Raw genomic sequence first — 20,237 nt, 5'->3', positions numbered from 1 at the left:
ACCACCACGTCAGACACAGAATCAATATAATCAAAACCCCTGTTCTGATTTTATGTGTGGTCTTACGCCACTGTACCAACTGATGTATTTGTATGGATCATTGTGCTTCTCGTCTTCGGTTTTGTCACAATCTGTTCATGAAACTTAAGGTACGTTTAAAGGTACGCAAGGAAACACTCGCACCTGTTTTCAACTTTTCAGATTTTTGGTGCTTTTAATTTATTTAACAGAAATAAAACTGTATAAAGCCGGTTTGTTTTTCCATTGTCTTGTTATAAACAACAATTGTACTCTGGGTTTTGGGGCTCGCTCTTCACGTTCATGTGAAATCATTACTGGCTGATGCTCACCCTATACTTAGCCGACTCCGTGACCGACGAGAGATCCTTCACCTCACTGCCACATTCTCATTCCCCGTGAAGAATAAAACCCCCGGTTTGGACTCGCAGCCACCTTCGGTCCGTCGTGTTGTCTCCCAGTTTCGGATCCAGCCTCAGCCATGGCCGTGCTCAGAGTGTCTTCTTACCGCAAGCTGTTTGAGGAGGAAAGCTGGAGTCGAAATGGAGGGTTGAGTGCCTCCGTCAGGTCAGTGTGAGTCTCTGGGCCGCACTTAACCATTTTTAAGATATTAGGATATTAGTGACAAGCTCATGTGTTGTTCAATTTAAAAATATGAACAGTTCAAAAATGTTTTAAACCAAAGGGAAATGCTTTGGGGGGAAGTTCATGTATCCGGATGTGGTGATTCTTTGGGTTTTTCCTCGATGATGAGAAATGTAGGGCTGTATTACAACCCAACAACACAGAACCAGATGTTTTTTGTAAAAGCAAAGTTAATCAAATACTGTTTAAAGCAAAAATAAGACAAACTACAAAGGAAAAGGGCGTATGGGTGCCGTTTAAATCAAAGAAAGGACTCTTAAAAGAGCTAATGATTATTTTCCTTGTCAATTAATCTGTCAGTTAATTTCTTGATTAATGTTACTTAAGTTGTTTGGTCTAAAAAAAAAAATGTCAATCAGTGTTTTCTAAAGCCCAAGACAACGTTATCAAAGATATTCAGTTTACTGTTATTGTTCCAGGTTTTTAAGGACCCAGGTCCACATCCTCTTGACTTGTGAAAGATTTATTCTGATCCCAAGATTCAGACATGAACTCATCCTACATGTCATGGTGTAGTTTGTTATCTGTGCTGGACATTTGGTTGGCTGTTAGGTGGAGTACAAACTGATACCGATGAGCTAAGTCAGGTTTCCTCTCTGCTGTAAACAATGGGATGTGAAATGGTTCTGTATGTGTGTAAAAACTCACAAGTGGTTGAAAGGAGCTCGTTGTACAGTTTATATGCCTTACATCAGAGTTACAAGAGTCACAATACTAGTTCAAATAAATCCTTAGTAAAATAAGTTGGAGAAGTTTGACATTAACTAATAGATTGATCTCTAAAGACGAGTTTACCCCGAGACAAATGTTTGTGAGCTAAGTTCATGAATGTGGGTGTTGTGATCGTTTTGGATTTTCCTGAACGGTGACGAGAAATGTGGTAATGGAAGAAATGACATCATACCGGGTTCGTTTACTGGGATGGGTCGGGCTAAAATGCACACTGACGCATTCAAAGGATGCTTCTGTACTGTATATAGAATAGATTTAGATGAAAAACTGTCATTACAATAATTAATGTGGCTGTTTTAGGCAAATTAATTTCTTATTAATCAGTCAACAACTTTTCCTGAAGTCAGTTCAATGATTCAGAGTTCAGTCCGGTCTTTGGACCTGTGTTTCCTCCTCTCAGGGGTGCGGCTGTTGACAAGTGCGACTGTGACAAGTTAGACTTCGTAGCTGCCAAGGAGCTCAACAAGGTGGGTCTGAACCGGTTTGTCCAGGACCGCACCATCATCGCTGCCCTCAACGACCGCCTGGTCAGGCTTATTGAACTGGTGAGGACAAACACGGTGACACGTCAGCCCTCCATTTCCCCTCTGCTGTGCCTTGCCTTTGTTCCTGGTTAGTGAAGCAGTGAATCTATATATACACACAGTACAGACCTGTTCTGACTTTATGCCCTTTAGGCTCATTGTTTCGAGGAGGAGAACGAGTCTCTTGAATGTCAGATTGCTGAGCTGGAGGAGAAGCTGAAGAGTCGACAGGCCTCCTCCTCCAGCATCACCTCCGCTGTGGTGGTGCCCGACTACAGTCTGGATGCAGTGGTGGAAAGACTGCGCAGGGAGAGGGTAGGGTGTGTCTGCCGCATGCTTCTCTCTGTGTGTGACATTCCTTGAACTTTCTCATAGACGCTCCATCGCACGTCTCATCCCGTCCCATCAATTTCACTTCAGTTTGGCCTGATCTGTAACCTTGTCAAGATCCATCACTGTCTTCACTGCGTCTCCCCGCAGGATGAGATTCTGTGCGACACCGAGGAGCTGCAGAGGGAGCTCGAGCGTCTGATGAAGGAGTACGAGACGGCCGCACAGCAGAGGATCTTCTTACAGCAGGAGCGACAAGATGTTGCAGAGGTAATGTTTGTCAATGCAACAACACCTGTAAGACTCAAAAATCAACTATCCTCCTCCAGGATCGCTTATGGCACCTGGTGTGTTTACAAAACAACTGACAAATCCTGCATAGTGTGCCTTTAACTTTTTTTATGGTCAAGTTAAGAGTGCTTATATTTTGGTTAAAGATGAACTCCAGGAGTGTTTCATCGCACTTCAGTGAACTTGAGAGGAAAATAAAGGCCGAACTTGAAGCAACAGATGCTGAAATACCATCAAAAACACACAATCCTACATTTCCCATAATGCAACAGTCCGTTAGATGCCTGATAAATTCCCATTTCAACTCCAAAGTCACAGAAGGAATATGCAGAATTTGAAATCTTTAAGCTCAAGCTGAGTTGATAAGGGCAGCTAATAATGCTAATAATAATAAATCAATTAATTAATGTTAGATTGGGTAATTTGGACTCTTTAACACATCATCAGGCCTTTGTTGTGTGATAATGTACCTTCAGCACTAGATGGCAGTGTTGTCAAGCCCCTCCTCTCCTCCCTCCTGGTGAATCAGCTGAAACCCTCCACAGCTGCTCCTCTGTAGCCCTGCCCGACGGGTGTTGATCACCAGCAGTCACACAATCTGGGCTGGTGGCCCACTGCAACCTGAGCCACCAACTTTTCCTCCACCACCCCCTCCCTCACACATGCCAGAGCCCCATCTCCTCCCAGCCGGGCCAGATGCGAGGGAGGCTTTAATTTCTCCCTTACAGATGTAATGCAGGCTGTAATACGGTGCTGTAATGTTCCTGCTGGCTTCGTTCTCTGGTTCTGAATTGGAAGCAGCTGCAGGGCGACAAGACTTGGTGGGAAATCGGCAGGGAGGTAGAGGAAGAGCAGAGATGCGGAGGAGAGGAGCGAATACTACACAGCTCAACCCACAACGAGCTGCAGCTCTCTCAACATAATGGTCGACTGACAGTGATGATGTTTGGCTTGTTTTAAAGTAATACTACTGGCTATTGTGTCGCTTCTCTCCTGACAATTCTGCTCCATTTTCACGGCCCACAAATCCCCCCCTCTTCATTGTCTCACAGTTATTTTTACATGGGACTTTTTGTTTCAGTAATGTCTCGAGTCACCAGACATCGTGGGCAGCGGTAAAACACAGTCGCACAAGTTAAATGAGTTCAACAATATTCACTTAAAATACGAACACAAGACGGCGGATGAATGAGGAGGCCGAACGCTCTGTTTCAGAAGTAATAAGTGCAAGAACCATGAAGGAAACGTGTCACATCAGGATCGTACTGTGTGATCGAGTCCTTCACAAAAACATCATTTTCTGCTGAAGTTAGAACAGTTTTGGTTATTTTGGTGATTTCTGTTTTTCTGTTTTTCTCTGCAGTCTTCTACATTTGTTAGAAAGAGGTGATGTCACATGCTCCTAAACACCAATCAGGATTTTCAGAGGCTTTAAAGCCGCACTTCAATATGTTTTTTATTTAAAAAATGGATCCAAGGGCTTGTTCACTAATAGTGTCAAACCAGCCATTCCTGGAAACTCGTTCAGTAATTTTTGTGTAATCCTGCCGTCAAACAAACCAACCCACCAAACAACCGACCAACCAGCCAACCAAATGACCGGCCTAACGACCGACCAACCAAATAATCAACCAACAATCCAATAATCAACCAACAATCCAACCAACCAAATGACTAACTACGACTGACCAACCAACCAACCAACCAACTAACCAAACGACTGACCAACCAAAACACCCACTGAATGACAGACGACAGACAGACACGCTAGCCAGATCAAGATATTTATGATAGGATGCGGTGGCGGAGGGGTCACTTGAATCAACAGCAAAAGAAAGTTCCTTGTAAGCACTTTAAAGTTGCGCAGAATGTGATGTAAAAGTTTCCCTCCAGCTACTGGCTGATATTTGAACACAGGCAGCAGCAGCAGCAGCAGCAACAGGGACCAGACTACTTCTGCTCACTGCTGTCCATCAAGGACCCTGCCACCCTCCCAGCGAGGCTCCAGAACTTCAGCACCAAGCCCTCTCTGCATGTGTCCCGATGTTAGCGCAGGCACCCACAGTAATTGCATCCAACACAAATTAATCTTGCTCTTTACAAAGAGTAGATGAGCTGAGAGCCCCTGCTGGTGAATGGATTGGTGGACGACGCTTTTGTGTCTAGTTAGCCTCCTTCTGATCTTCCTCCTCCTCCTCCTCCTCCTCCTCTTCCTCCTCCTCCCCTTCTTTTCCTCTGCATTGCGGTGTCGACTTGCTGTTCAGTGAAACAGGTGGATGGTGCTGATGGTTCTTTAAATGGTTGTTCGGGGTGGAAACAAAGGAAACACTTTTTCTGCTTGTCTTCAACCTGTGGTGTGATTAAGTTCCCAGGCTGCAGCGTTCCTCTCAGACACCTCCAGAAATTAAACTTCTTTCACTTTCAGCCTTGTTTTCTTGTTAACGTGGTTTTCTTTGCAGGAAGTGGACGCTGTGACGGCAGGGTGTTTGGCACTGAGGGAGCAAGTGGCTATCTACGAGGAGCAGCTGGCCAACATGGAGGCCCAGCACAAGACGGTGAGGGGGACAGAGAGGATATACGGCTGCAGTGTGATGAAACAGGGAGGGTTTGTGGCCATGAAAATGACTCAAAATGGAGCACTTAGGTCAGACAGGAGTGTTGGAGAAATGCCCGGACCTGTGGTGACAAACACAGCTGTGATGACCCCAGTCACCTTGCTGAAGAGGCCAGAACAGCCCAGTCAACAGAAACATATAAGGAGAGGATCAATAACCTGACATAAAACCACAATTTGTTGTTTTTCAGACGTTTTCTCAGATACAACATGTTAATCAGTAAACTTTAGAAGTGCTAGTTGGTAGATTTTGTTATCTTTGGACAGAGCCAGGCTAGCTGTTTCCCCAGTTTCACATGTTTGTGCTAAGCTAATTAGCCGTCAGGACAGGATGTGAAGCAAAGATGCTAACTGACGTGAAGATGCATCTGCACAAAAATGTCTCATAAACACACACAGACTAGAGGAACAAGTGTAAATAAAGAGCCATAGCAACCAAGCTCTGAAACTTAGGCTAACATTGGCATCGCTAACCATTACCTAAGACACTGAGGTGATTAAAAACACTATATATTGTACAAAAATGAGCAGCAAATACTATTAACAATATGTAGCTACAAAGCCAACTGTGAAAAGTGAGGTAAACAACTTATATACGAATACTGTCAGCACGCTGGCTGCTTGGATGAATAAACATGGTGAAAATTCTCCTCGTTTCCTCTCTGAACACCTTTATAATTAACAGAAAGATATGAGAGTGCTATCAGTCCTCTTATGCAACTCTTGGCAAGAAAGCAAATAAGCAAATCTCCCCCCAAAAAAAGTCAAACTATTGCTTTAACATAGGCAGATGTTTCACATATCACATCCACACACACCCTGCTCTCTCCACCTTCTACAGTATTCTCCACCTCGCCAGGAGATGACAGACGCGGCCCAGTATCAGATCTAGGGGCTGTAGGCAGAGAATAGAGGGAGGCAGCTGAAGCAGGAGCAACTCCATCACACTGTGTTTTTCTCTGCAAAGCCGGGCTGCCCGGCGTTTAACACACTCCCTCAGGGACACGCTCGATAACTCACAGTCCGGGAAATGCGGCTGAATACCAAATGAAAACAGAAGTTCCCTTTGTTTTATTAACTGTTGTTATTATCAGCACTTCCAGATACCCCATATTCCCCTGACAAATCGGCAGCCATGTCGTTATTTAGGTGGAGGGGAACGGGAGAAAAATGTTCGACTGCCACTGCGGCTCTGTAACAGTTCATTTTCTCTGTAATGGATCTGGGCTTTTTTACTAAAGGGGGCTGCGTATCGGAGGCTGGAGACAAACAGGCTGAGGTCTTTGATGTGTGTGTGTGTGAATGCATCAAAATGTGTGTTGTAATTCACAGAGGATTATTTAGTAACAGTGTATTTTAGTACACATTTGAGGTATAATGTACATGAGGATTTGAACATTTCATGCAGGAGGTGGAGGATCTGCTGGATCCAGCTGAAGGGGCTACAGGGGCGGTGGCAGCCATTAAATTTGGCAGCCCCGACATCACACCGGCCTTGGATGTAAAGGAGTACTACTGCCAGCTGGCTGAGAGCCTCCAGGTACCACACACACACACACACACACACACACACACACACACACACACACACACACACTGTAACATAAAGCACATGCACATGTCATGAAGCCGTCTTGTGCCAAAGGTTTTACAGTAGCGTTCCCGTGTTCATCTTTCGAATCACAGTCCTATTTCTGGCTTCTCATTGAGCCACATGCACATGAATGATGGACTCACCAGTACATCTACTCAAGTACTGTACTCGAGAGCATGATAAGCTTATAAAAATGCACTTTAAAGATTAAAGAGGTGTTTTTTTTATGGCTTGTTCGAACCCTTTACACATTTCAGACGTCTGTAGTCAGGGGTCCATCATAATGAAGCACGAATATTAACAATAGGACATCAAGATAAACAGCTTGGTGGCACTAATTCTCCAGTCAGGTACCGTTAAACACTGCAGAAGAAGGAGATGATGTAAATGTGAGCACCTGTCAAACCTGAAACGGTGGCAAATGTTCTCAAAACATGATGCAAATACGACATTTATGTTTGTTTCACGTAAGATCATTACAGTTTCATCGGCCCTCATACATCTGACTTGCTTCTCTTTGGTTGACGCTTTAGTCAAATGCTTCATGTGCGTCACGATTAATTCGCTAAGTCTGTTTCCTTTGCACGTTTTATAGATGCATCAATTTTTCCACCTTAGCAACATAGTTTTGTACTCGAGATAAGAGATAGTCTCTTCTCAGAATCGACTGCATTTTTACTCGGCCTTAAAACCTGATGCTCATACAAAAGAACTGTATTGTGTGAGGTTGATGGAAAAACAAGGAAAAGAGCAAGAAAAGAGGTGAATGAACTCATGTATAAGGTTTTTTTCTTCCTTCTTCTCTCATTAATCATCTCACAACCCCTCAGATTTATCTCGTGACCCTTTGAAGAGGACCCGACCCGTAGGTTAGGAACCACCGACACTCTATAGCTCCACCTCGACTCGCTACAACCGTAAAACACCACTTACATATAGATGCAACGGTATTACGAACCCGATTCTCAGGTTCTTCCCTGGTGATGTGTTAAGAGGGAAAGAAAACAAGTGGGAGTATCGTCGTGTGATTTGTGAAAGTTGAGATTTACATCTGGAGCTGACGGGGTCCTAACAGGAGTAAAAAAAGTAGTCACGTCAAACATGATGACTCGTCAGTTACGGGGACTATTTTCCTGCAGAACCAAAACTTTTACATTTGATACTTTAAGTGCATTTTGTTGCTAATAACTGAAATTTTGAATGCAGCACGACTCTACTTTTATTTAAGTGAAAGGATCTCCAGCCACCGATGCTCACTTTGAAGAGCCCAGCTGCCATCCTCATCCTCCTACTGACCACTCGAGCCCTCCTTTTTTTTCACCACTTCACCTTCTCGCTCCCTCTGAAGCGGTCAGCTCCAGATGTAAATCTCAACTTTCACAAATCACACGACGATACTCCCACTTGTTTTCTTTCCCTCTTAACACAACACCAGGGAAGAACCTGAGAATCAGAGGTGCAGTTCTGGACCCGAACAGCCTTTGTCAACCTACATATATATGTGTGTGTGTGTGTGTGTGTGTGTGTGTGTGTGTAGTCCAAGTGAAGAGGTGCTGCGCTGGGGTCAGACTGCAGCTCCGGTGGGGCTGACCCCCTCTGGGGCGAGGATGTCTGCCCGGTTCAGAGGTCAGGGCTGTAATCAGACTGCTGGCCGCCTTCCCAGGCTTCTCTGCAGCACTGGAGTGGACGCCGGTGTGTGTGTGTGTGTGTGTGTCTGTGTGTGTGTGTGTGTCCTTTATTTGGCAGCTATCTGCCGTATTTATATATTTGTGTGTCTGTCTAGATGCGTAGGTGTGTGTCTCGTTCCCCCTAAATCCCGTCGTCTATTCACTCCCTCTCCCCTCCCACTCGGTCTCTTCTCTCGCCAGCTGGACACCGTCCTGTCTGTGCCTGGCCTCGATTACCAGACGCAATTGTCTCGATGTTGAAATGATTGCTATTGGGTTTGAACAGTAATGGTGATTGCTGGCTGACTCCCACACACCTGTGCGCCCTCATGTCGCTCGTTTCGGCTGCGTTTGTTCCATCTAATCAGGAATGTGGTGTACACGAGGAGGAGAGGTTTAACCATCAGTCGGTAAAAGAGGCTCTGATTGCTCTTTGCTCCCCTGTCAGAGTGCACTTAACTGCCCCTAAGAAAGCACTATCCTCCGTGGTTTTTGTGCAACTTAAAGGTCAGATGGTTTCTTTTTTTTCTTTTCGATTCACGACTACTCTCGTTCCTCATCTTCTGTCTCTGCAGTACGAGTTCGGTGCAGCGTCGTCCGCTGTGGTTCCCAGTGGTGATGGAAAACAACTGGAAGTGGGCGGAGCTGCAGGGTCAACAGTCAAAGACCTGTCAAAGATAAAGGACCCCAGTGAGATGAAGGCGCTGGTGAGCGGACTCTCTTTTTTTCATCAGTTTTTAAAGGGTCAGTTCACCCAAATAACACACACAAAAAAAAAGAGAAGAAAGAAAAAGTAGCATAGAAACAGCCACGCAAACACCTCTAAATGAACCTGTGAACATTTAGTTTTAATTAGTTTAGTTTATTTATTTAACATGGACGTAACATTAACATTGTACAAGCCCCAGGTGCACCGCACTCAGTGTTTATAGCAAGATGTTAATTCACAACACCTGTCCACAGGAGGCTTTAACAGTTAGAGACGTAGAGCAAAGCGAAAAGAAGAATAGAAATAAAATACAATTACAAATACAATACAGGTAAAATAAACAGTACTATATAGGTACAGACAAGTGCATCCTGCAGAGGCTCGTTTGAGTCTTAAAGGAATATTTCAACATCTCTTGTTCGACTCTTATCAACCTCCCATGTTTACTTCCTAAATATGAAGCTTCAAAAACTAGTTAGCTTAGCACAAAGACTGGAATTGGCTGAAACTTTTAAATTTCCAATATCTAAGCATTCCACGTGTACGACGTCAAAGCTAAACAAAAACATGGCTGACCACGACGATCTGATGTGTACACATAATTAAACCCTCAGCAGTGCAGCCTGAGGTAACAGACATTGACCACTTGTGATCGTATCTCACAAACAGACACAATGTTTTCAACACAAAGAAAGAAATAACTTTGCGTATAACTTTTGCCGAATTTACAAGAAGGTCCAAATAATTGATAATTTGTTATAGACAGTGTTTCACAGAGTTTGTAAATCCTCTCCTACCTCAACAACTCACAAAACTCATTAATTTTATAAGGGAGTCTGGGAATTTTTCTCTGTACAAAACCGAAGTGTAAAAATCACAAGTTGTGGTTATGTGCTTGACTCTTTCTTGGCTGGATGCAGTCACGAACTGAGGTTTGAAGGTTCCCAGACTAGCTTTTCCCCGTTTGCAGCCTTTATGTTAAGCTAAGTTAGCTTGCTGCTGATGTTACAATAGCTTCATATTTACTGTACAGACACGAGAGTGGTATTGGTCTCCTCATCTAGCTCTTGGCAAAAAGCTAATGAGCAAATTTCCCCCAAAAAAGTTGAACTACTGCTTCAAGAAATAGTCAAAAAATGAGTAGGGAACATTGTTTCTGGAAAGAAATGTTGCAGTTGAATTATTTAGATGTCATTTCTTAATGCTATGTGCACCACTCTTCCTCCACATCTGTTGGAAGTATAAACTTCAGAAAGTGATATTCATAAACATCTGCAAATAAAACCAAAGCTGTCTGCACGGCTACTTTCCAAGGAAACATGTATATTTTGGAGGTGAACCCATCCTGTACGTCGCCCATTTAAATCCTTCAGCTGCTACCTACTGATTCAAATCTTCCCATAATACATTTCCCACCTCTTTACTGACAAAGAAAAGAGAAGCCTTACAACCCACAACTGACTCTGCGTCGGCCATCAGCTCCTAAATCAGACGTAATGGTAAAAAATGAATGGTTTCCCACAGCGGGCGAGGGGAGTGTGGGGCGGCTGAGTGACAGCAGAGCAACAGTGTGGGAGATCCTGCTGACCAGAGTGTTTACTCTGCGGACACTTTCAGCAGGAGATGTGAAGGGCTCGGCTTCAGCTCAGACGGGATTTATTGCCCTCCGTGTCCTCGGTTATTAAGTACAGTCTTTCAGAGCGTCTGCAGCGTCATGAACGTCTTAAAACTTCACACACACACACACACACACTGATCAGAGACTGCCTCTGTAAATGGAAGAGAGGAAATAAACCTCCATCGGATGTTTCTCGTCTCAGCCGGTGGGAAAATGCCAGAAGAGCAAAGGAGGTTTTGCATGAGTGAGGACGAGACATACCAGGAAATAATGACTCAGGTAAAATCACCAGGTGACTCCAGGAAGCAGAAACTATACCTCCTCTTAGCTCGCATCCATCAGTGGTCAGGCCACAGCTGACACCCGACCACATCTGTAACAAACATGGTGGTTTGGTTCTCATTACTGCGGCTCTACCTCCAGCTCTTTAAATAAACAGCGAGCCTCTGTGAACCACACCGCAGACGTCTCCCAGCATCATCTACTCCTCTCTAATATGCAGCACACACTCCCCAGGTCTGCTCAGTCCAGCCTGACGGATGGACAGCCCGGCCTGATCTGCTCTGTTTCCTCTCTCGCCTCTGATGGACGCCTCGGGTCTGGTTTCTCACTGAGACACAACATGGCCAAGCAAACAGATTGCAGTGAAATCAGCCCTGACGCAGAAAAGTATATAAAAGAGCCGGTTGTACGCCAGGCTTCACTTATCATGCCAGGGAGAACGGAGGAGTGAGTGAGTAAGTGACTCCACCAGGTTGGGGAGTCGTCATCAGCCTGTGAGTTGTAACTTGGGTCTTCCTCTGCTCACATGATCTCACTGAAAGACGAGCACGGCCGCCTGGATCCCCATCTGGCTGTGACAGCTAATTGTTGAACTTGTGTGATTGCTGTGATTACTCATGGCAGGACACCACCATCAGACACGGGGGAGGTTTGTGGTGGAAGTAAACTAACCTGTTTTATCCGTGCAGGTCCGGTCAATTGATGTACTTGAGTTTCAGTTCGTTGGAGCCCAATTTCTACATTTCTATATCAAAAAATGACTGTGCAATGTGAAATCCAACTACCTGCTAAAAAATGTGGCATTACCGACATATCCACGCAGCTAGCTTAGCTAAAAACTCTAATAAACTGACTACCTGCCAAGCATCAAAACGCAGGCAGACAAGGTTAATGACTACCTGGTGAAGAGCAGATAAAAACCCAGACAGATTATATTTCTGAGATGAGATTTGTGGTTGTCAGGTGACCAGAAACAGCAACTCAAATGAATGTTGATGTTGCTCTGTGTCTGCTGGATGTGTAAAACCATAAGAAGTTTAATGTTGTCAGTCAGATTCAGGTTCAGGCAGAAATCTGGGCTCTCGTTAAACCAGAACACCTCGGTCAAAGTCCTCTGCTGACAATCATCTGCTGTGCTGAAGTGTTTTCTGAACGACCGCCAGCTCCAGGGCTGCTGCTCTTGAACCGAAAACGACCATGAAGGGAACATAAAGATGAAGTCCTGCATCACTGCATTATTACTAACAAGACGCTTATATGGAAATATGTGTTTGTGAGTATGCACTCAATGAATAACTATTGCTTGTAGGTTTCGGAGCTACAGAAGGAGCTCGCCGAGCTGGAGAAGTGTAACGAGGAGCTGGAGGACGAGGTCGACATGAAGACGGCTGCGTACATGGACGAGATCGCTGAGCTGGAGGTCTGAGAGTGAACTGATTAATGTAATCATAGGCTGTGAAGGACCAGTGGTTTGGACCAATTCTGTCATTTAATCTCACCCTCTAATCCTGCGTGTGTGTGTGTCTGTGTGTGTGTTATTCAGTGTACCATAGATGAAATGCGGCACCAGGAGGCCGACTTCGAAGTGCAGATGCAAGAGCAGTGTGAAGACTACAAGGAGCTGCTGAGTGAGAAGATGGCCAGAGACATGGAGATCACTGCCTACAGGTCAGGACGGTCCGCTGTAACAAATCTGATGGTGTGAATAATAGATGTTCACAATGTAAGACGAAACAGACGATCAGGATGCACAATATTGAATCTTTTCAGCCGATAACAGCTGGTAATCTGCTTCTCGTGGCCGATACCAACAAGAAAACTGATAATTTAACATTTTTGTATTTTAAAGAGGTTCCTAACCTCGTAGTAGTTACCTGAGAGTAAGAAAGGCTAAAATATGAAAGTGAAAATGGATGATTTTTAAGATTTATTGTGTTTTTTTTCTCCTCTTCTTTGAAACATTTATTGTGTGTTTATTGGCAGAACAGCCAAACAGCCACCTGCTGTGTTGGGAGTTTGTTAATGTTGTGCTTGTTAGCTCAATGAAAGCAATTATGCTTCATATTATCGGCTCTTTTTATGGGCTAGAATTTCACTTAAACCGACATATGGCCGATAAAATACATTTCCCAATGTCGGGCCGATAATGTATTGGTCCGATGTTTCTATATAATCTATTTAATGTGAGTTAGCAGCAGGTTACAATCTGAAGAAGCTCCATGTACATGTTTCAGGTGATGTCTCTCCTCCTGGGATTGACTTTATAGCAATAATTACAGTTTAACCTAAAGACCTAACGTGCAATAACAGACCATAATGTACTGGTGCTGACCCAATCTGTAATAATAAGCTGCCATAAATACAGCAATCACAGTGGACGTCCATAACCTACACACATCTCATTCCCCTCTTCAACAAAGCTGCAGGTTGTTATTCTTAAATGAGACCCCAACATTTACAGACGTCATGTACAGGAGAAGACGAGGAGACTTTGGGACAGTGAACCAGCGGTCTGGGACAGGGATGGACAGCCACGTCTGCTGGAGGACATGTTTTCGTTCCAACAAAAACACCAGCACCCGGTGGTTCCACTGATTAGTTTGTCTTCTCCTGTTTAAGGTGTTCGAGTCGTAAAAAAATCAACCGCTTTAGTTTCTGATTGCAATTAAAATCTGCAGCCTTCCCTGACGTGTCTCGTAGACTCCCATCGCTCCGGTGGGGGGTCAAATGAAAACAGACGTCCCCCCGTGGTGCTCGATAAACATTATTTAAAACCTGTCGAGGAGAATGAACCGCACACAATGATCCGGAGATGATTTCATTTGATTTTAAATTAACTCGATTCTCTGTTTGCTTTTGACATTCTTTACATAATGTATGAGCGAAAGCAGAGCACGCGAGAAAACACATGTGGAAATGTGCAAACGACGTGTCCATTGTCACCGTTTTTTCCTCAACAACAAGAAGTTTCTGTGTATGCATCATCGTGAATAATACAAGGAGCATTTCCAGTATTGTCCATACAATGTCACCTGGACATCCGCTTTGTCAATACTAAGTTATTTCTTGACATCACGGGCCGGCTGAGGTCACAGGAAACAGCTCCTGACTATGATGCAGCTTCCTGAGTGTGACCTTGAAGACGTTTCATGTCGCCCCCTCCGTCCACTGAGGTTGTTTAACCATCTGCCATCCTGCTACGTGGACCGACGCACTTCAGCCCATCTCATCCTGCTGCCACGGACTTCCTCCCCGTTCCTCCATCGCCGCTCCGGCTGCATCTGACCCCCAGGGGGCCCTGCTGCAGGCCTGAGCTCAGACCCTCACAATGCCTCATTAGAATGGGCAAAGAGGACCTCACACTGTCAGCGCTGTGTGCTGGGCCTCTGCCAGCTCTTCTCCATGCCAGCCTGTTAATGTCAGCCCTCCCCTCACACACATTTGCAAATTCGCCACAGTTTTAAGTCCCTCTCGTTACCCAACAGACTCTCCCAAAGACATTGAAGGCGAACACTCGACGCCAACTTTACCCCTCTCTTTTTTATATTTACTGGATGTTTTGTCATCCGTGATTAAAACCATGAATAAGAAATGAAAATGGTGGTTGTTTATTCTCTCCGTGCCGTGGCAAACTGTCTGCACAACAGACCCTAATGACCCCAGGCTGCCATTACCGGGTGGCTTATCGCCTGTGAAAGCATCTCGGAGCAGTCGAGGCAGATGCTCGCTGCTTTTGCTCGCTGCTAATGTGAACCATATTACACTGTACTTCATTCTGCTGTTCGTTGTGGGCTGCTCACACTCCTCCACGACGCAGCAACAAGTAGCTTCTTTAGTTAAGTGAACATTTTGCAGTGGATGACTGGACTGTAGGTCCCATCTTAAAGCTGCTATAATCTCTAATTCTTTTTATTCACAATGAATCAAATGACTTCTGAGCTTTATTATGTTTTGGTTAACTCTTGCTACTGTCTTTTTCCAGATGTGGCAGGTGGCTGTTTTCAGTGAAATGGCTTCATAGACTAAGAGTACACCAGCTGCCCAGCATCAACCAGCTGACAGACACAGATATTTACCTTAAAACACAAAAAACTGAGCTAAAGAGACTGAAACCGTTTGCTAGCGCGTTAGTTAATCACGTCCTCCTCGGCTGAGCTGTAACGTTAGCTAGCTCAGTGGTGATACGACCGGCTGGTGTAGTTTAACATCAAGAATCAACTTTGAATCTCAATAAATTAAAATTTTCTGGCAACAGCTCCATCAAGTTAGCAGTGCTACCTGCAAGTTCTTCCAGTTGGTCACCTGTGCTTTGTGTGTTTTTGTGATTCAGGAGTCTGATGGAGGAAGAGGAGGAGAGGCTGTGCAGCCTCTGAATTCAGGCCGGAGAGTCCGACTGGCTGGCTGGAGTGTGTCTGGATGCCCCCCCCCCCCCACATATGGATTAGAAAATAGACAAAAGAGAAACAAGAAAAACACTTAAATCTGCACTAGGATGAAGCTTTAGGCACCGACGCAGCAATTTAAGCAGATGTGAACTTATCATGACAGATGAACCCCGTCTGGAGGCCTAAGCCGGGCCATTGATAACAGGTCTCTGGCAGATGACCCCGAGACTCCAAGAAAGATGGAGCTGTCTAAAAGTGGTGGGAGGATGGTAGTGTGTATCCATTCAGTGTCTGGCAGGGAAATTTCCTTAAGTGGGTTTTATCTTAACCGGCGCGCTGATACGATTCATAAATGTTTTGCTCACGCTTTGTCGAACAACAGACACACACACGCCAAACTGTGCGGCCCCGTGGAGTCATCGCACCTCGTCCGTCACTCAAACCTCGACTGATTACCAGCTCTTAACCTTCGACCCCTTCACTGTTGGCAAACATATTGACAGCTCTCCCTTCGGTAACTAAAAGCATCTCACCTTCCCTTTTGCTTTTACAGTTGTGCCTTCGTGTCGGCTTTACGTATGACACCAACCGTCAAGTGTGCAGCGCAGTGTTTGCTTTTCAAATGGCTCATGAAGTTTCCTGCAGCTCCTAAGAAAAAAAAAAAACTAGCACCTGGATCTTTCCACGAGAAAAGCCTCGGTGATTCATTATTTCTCCTTTGAAAAGCAATGTCGTTTCAGAAATAAGCATTTGGTAATACATTCCTCCGTAATCTTTTCCTTATTTTCTACACGACTTCGGAGCCGCGTGTGATAAATCATTTTTGGTTCCTGCTTCTGCACGTGAATGTTCTTCAGATTTAAATTAAATAAAAGTAGTTGCTTGAGAGATCGCCTCATGCTGTGTGATGTCTTTTGTGAAAATCTGTTTCATGAGAACTGCTTGTGAATCCTTGGGCTTAAGACTTTCTCTGCACTATGAAACTATGCAGAGAGAGCAGAGTGATTTATGTTCTGTGATCCTTCTTTCATTCATCTTCATGCTTAACATGAGATTTGAACATTCCCAGCTATTAACGATCTCAAAGGCTTGTTAGCTCTGCCATAAAGATGAAAAATGCAGCTAATAACGGATCAGATAAGATTAGCCACACTCGGTGCACTCGCGGTGATGAGGAGTTAGCCTCTGTTATAATTGAGTTCAGTGTCTGGAGAAAGGGTGGCCGCGGTGACTTGTTTAATTGTCCTGACATGAAACATGGCCGGCTCAGGAGGAGGCCGCTGTGTCCGTTTTCTCAGAGCTCAATCGAGACGCTGCTTTCTTTCTATATCTCTCAAAGAAAACAGCAACAATCCACCAAAAGTTCCTACTCTCATGGGGCTGCTCTGTCTTTGCCTTGTGGTTAAATTTCAAAATATCTAAGAAAATCATCTTCCTTTAAGAGTTTTGCTCTCCTGCTTTTATCTTCTCTGTTGGGAAAACACGGTTCACTGTATGGAAATCACGGAAATGCATGAAATAGACTGGACGAGAAAAGTAAAATTTAGACTTTCAGGAAATTCATCATCCATCCTGCCTTTGTAGACGTGTTTCTGCACAGGAAGAGTGGTCTTCAGACAGCTGTGCAAGAGAATTAAAGATCAGTTTAAAATATTAGTTTGACAGCAACCGAACCGTGTGACTAAGCAATCACATATCCTGCCAAAAAAACCTCTAATAATACATAATAATGGGAATGTTTTTTATTGCATTGTATGTATTTTGTGGGTTAATTCTCACTCTGCAGAATTAATATAAAAAAGCATAAATACATGAGAATGACTTTAGAAGCCACATTAGAAGGCTCTGTGAGGATGTACTCGGGCGCATGTCTTGTGCTGAATGCTAATGTTAGCATGTTTAGAAGGTGAGATGTTTGTCATGTAAACAATCTTCCTTTAGCATCTTAGCATGCTCACATTAATTAGCACTTAACACAAAGTAAAGCTAATGTTGATGTTAATGTCATTTAGTTTTTCACATATTTAGTCATCAGACAAAGTACTGCACAAAATAAAAATTCTGACCTGATGGTGGCGCTGGATTAAAAGTAAAAGGATCGAAGTTAATGCAACAAGTCGGGACGCAGGTGTGCATTCTGCTTTTATTTACATTTACGACCATTTCACCAAAACACACACATTTAAGCTCCATGGTGGCACTAGATTAACAGACAGGGGATCACCAAGTCACCAGGATTCATCCTCTGGGGAGCATGAAAGTCTCTACAAATCTTTATCACAATCAGTCCGATAGTTAATGACATATTCAAAGAAGGACCGAAGTGGCTGACCAGTTAACAAAGGCATCCATAGAACAATGCTGCCAACACATCTAAGAAAAACACAAATTCTTATAACGACAATAAAATGAAGCTCAATAATCTATTAAACATTTGCAATACAATTTAAGAAACTAGAGCAAAAACTAAAATGTTAAATGACGTGTTCGGATTTGCTTCTTCGGTCCTTCCAGCCACTGCGGCTTCTTTTATAACCCAATTAAGTGTTGCAAAGCCTGGTGATGTTTGTGAGTGTGGTGACCTCTGTACTCCTCTGTTTTCCTTTGCCCCCATCACACGTCCTTGACAACTGAGAAAAATGCGCGTTAACCCCTCAAAGCTGGCCGGTGACATTGAGTGGCCCGGGGCAGGACTGTGGCACCTCTTGCTCCTTGAAGCCGGACAATTTGATTTGAAGGCAGAGATTTTCAAAGCTGAGTCATGGATCAGTGGTCAGCCAGTGGATTGGCCTTTTCATCCCTTTTTTTTTTTTTTTTTTGCCTTGATGGTTTCTGTGGAGGGAGGAGGGGGTTGAGAAAGCAGCCAAACTGGACCAACACCAACAAACAAAGAAGTCACTGCTGGGAATAAATGAGAGTGTGGCTGAAAGAAACCATTTCGCCCAACATATGCTGTGGACATAACATCCAATTAACTTCACATGGTGCAGGAATGTCTTTACATTAAGAGTGGCAGGACCGCGCTGATAAATTATGACATCTGAGCTCGTTGTGTCGGTCTACATATCTTCAATCTGCAGCAGAGGAATCTGATTAAAGCCTGAGGTAATGGTGATCGAGGTCAGCTCGTACGACTCAGCTCAGCTGTCACCTACACATAGGTATCCCCAAAACTCCCTTCAGGTTCACCAGGACAAATAAACACTGTCCCGAGTGTGGACAAGAGTAATTTTTTTTGAGTCTCTTTGTGGCAGCTCGGACGTAATGAGCCAAGCTGGTGTTTAGAAAGCAAATAAATAAAAGAGGACGGGGTCGAATCAAGGAAGAAAATAAGAACAGTAAAAATATACAAAGGAGAGAGAGCTATTGAGAAAGTATTTCCTTAACAAGAGGGGAACAAATAATAAATTATGGGGCCCCTTCTCCCCCGAGGCAGGACTGGCACGCCTGAGGGTAGCAGGAAGTGGGCATCCCTCTCTTTTTATTGGGGTCGTGGACAGGCCTTCCACTGTGGGAGCATCCCAGAGTCCTGAGAGAAAACTCCTTAAAGGAATGTGTATGTGCCACGCTGTGCTGAATGAAGATGGTGGTAGTGTGACAGTATAACCCCTGGGTCCCTCATCATGTCATCGCTGTAGTTTCTGCCCTCCTCATATCTGCAGTCCCACTTGGCCTGTATAACTGAGCGACTGCTGACAGCCCTGACCCCACGTTTACCCCACACACTCCCCCCATCAAGCCCGTCCCAAAGCAGGTGGCAAACACCCCCCCAACTTCATCTCGACTTGAAATTTTGATACCTTTATTTTCTTGGCAAACACTTCAGCGCCTCGTCTTGTGATGAGGAGATAAAGCAAAGCAGCTTTTTTTTTTTTTTTAATTTCCCCAAACTCCACACAGAGGGTTAGTCACGGCCAGAGTTGATAAAAGTTTCTCTTTTGTCCCAGACTGTTCAATTAATCAACTTCACAAGGCGTGCTGGAGGGAAGCAGATAAAAGTCTGGGCCACAGGGAACACGAGAGAAAACAGCTCGGATTTGTATTCTGCTGCAGTGGCTTTCATACCCATTAAAGGATGTTCGCATCTTTTTAAGCATAGTGACTTCATTGTCAGCTTAGGGCTTACACGGATCCGACCATTTGCTGTATTGGATTCTTGGCAGATGGCCTGCGTGGATCTTGGCCACACTTGAATTTAGTTCTCATGTTAAGCTTCGGCTTGTCAGTAAATGTGCTGCCCCCTGCACTTATCCTACATACTGGAACTTATGTGTTGGTTGTAATGGTTTCTTATCAGTGAGAGGTCCTCCCACCCACTGCAGCACTTACAATGATTATTCTTCTGGCATTTCTGTTTAGATAAATGGCATTCTTTGTTACGCAGCAGAGTGCATATAAATACACTATAAGAATGAATTTCATTGAATTACAGTATGCTGTATACACTAATCCCTCTCTTATAGAGCATAAGAGAGTGAAGGACACATAAGTGCTTTTGCAGACCACCAGGAGGGCCTTCAGCTTCAGTTTCACTTAATGTGTCTTATTTATGATTTATTAAACCCGCATTTAATTAGTTTTTTCGGCTGTAAACACGACACTGACATGTTATCGACTACAGGTGTTTTCGGACAGTAAGCAGTCGCCGCCGCTGCTTCCACCATTTTAAATGTAAACACGACGGCGAGGAGAGAGTGGCAGCTTGTGTTCATGAACCTGCACAGCACTGTCTGTTCAGCTGCCACCATCACATTATATTGCTAACCATATCCTCTGTTTAGCTACTTGATGAGACTGCAGTGATATAACTGCACCATCAGTGTCTGAC

General features: G+C 44.3%; 1 protein-coding gene across 1 annotated transcript; it reads left to right on the top strand.

The window, feature by feature from the left end:
* The first annotated feature begins 499 nt into the window (after window positions 1–499).
* vimr2 (vimentin-related 2) lies at window positions 500–16,216 on the top strand. Its single transcript, XM_073487414.1, has 10 exons — window positions 500–585; window positions 1,796–1,940; window positions 2,073–2,234; window positions 2,400–2,519; window positions 5,000–5,095; window positions 6,563–6,694; window positions 8,991–9,122; window positions 12,334–12,444; window positions 12,568–12,692; window positions 15,355–16,216. Exons 1-10 carry the CDS (start codon window positions 500–502, stop codon window positions 15,395–15,397), a joined length of 1,152 nt encoding a protein of 383 aa, XP_073343515.1. The 3' UTR covers window positions 15,398–16,216.
* The last annotated feature ends 4,021 nt before the right edge of the window (window positions 16,217–20,237 follow it).

The sequence above is a fragment of the Pagrus major genome, chromosome 18 (assembly GCF_040436345.1).
Source record: "Pagrus major chromosome 18, Pma_NU_1.0".
Lineage (NCBI taxonomy): Eukaryota > Metazoa > Chordata > Actinopteri > Spariformes > Sparidae > Pagrus > Pagrus major.
The sequence above is the reverse complement of the archived record's forward strand: the minus strand, read 5'-3'. Positions and strand labels throughout refer to the sequence as shown.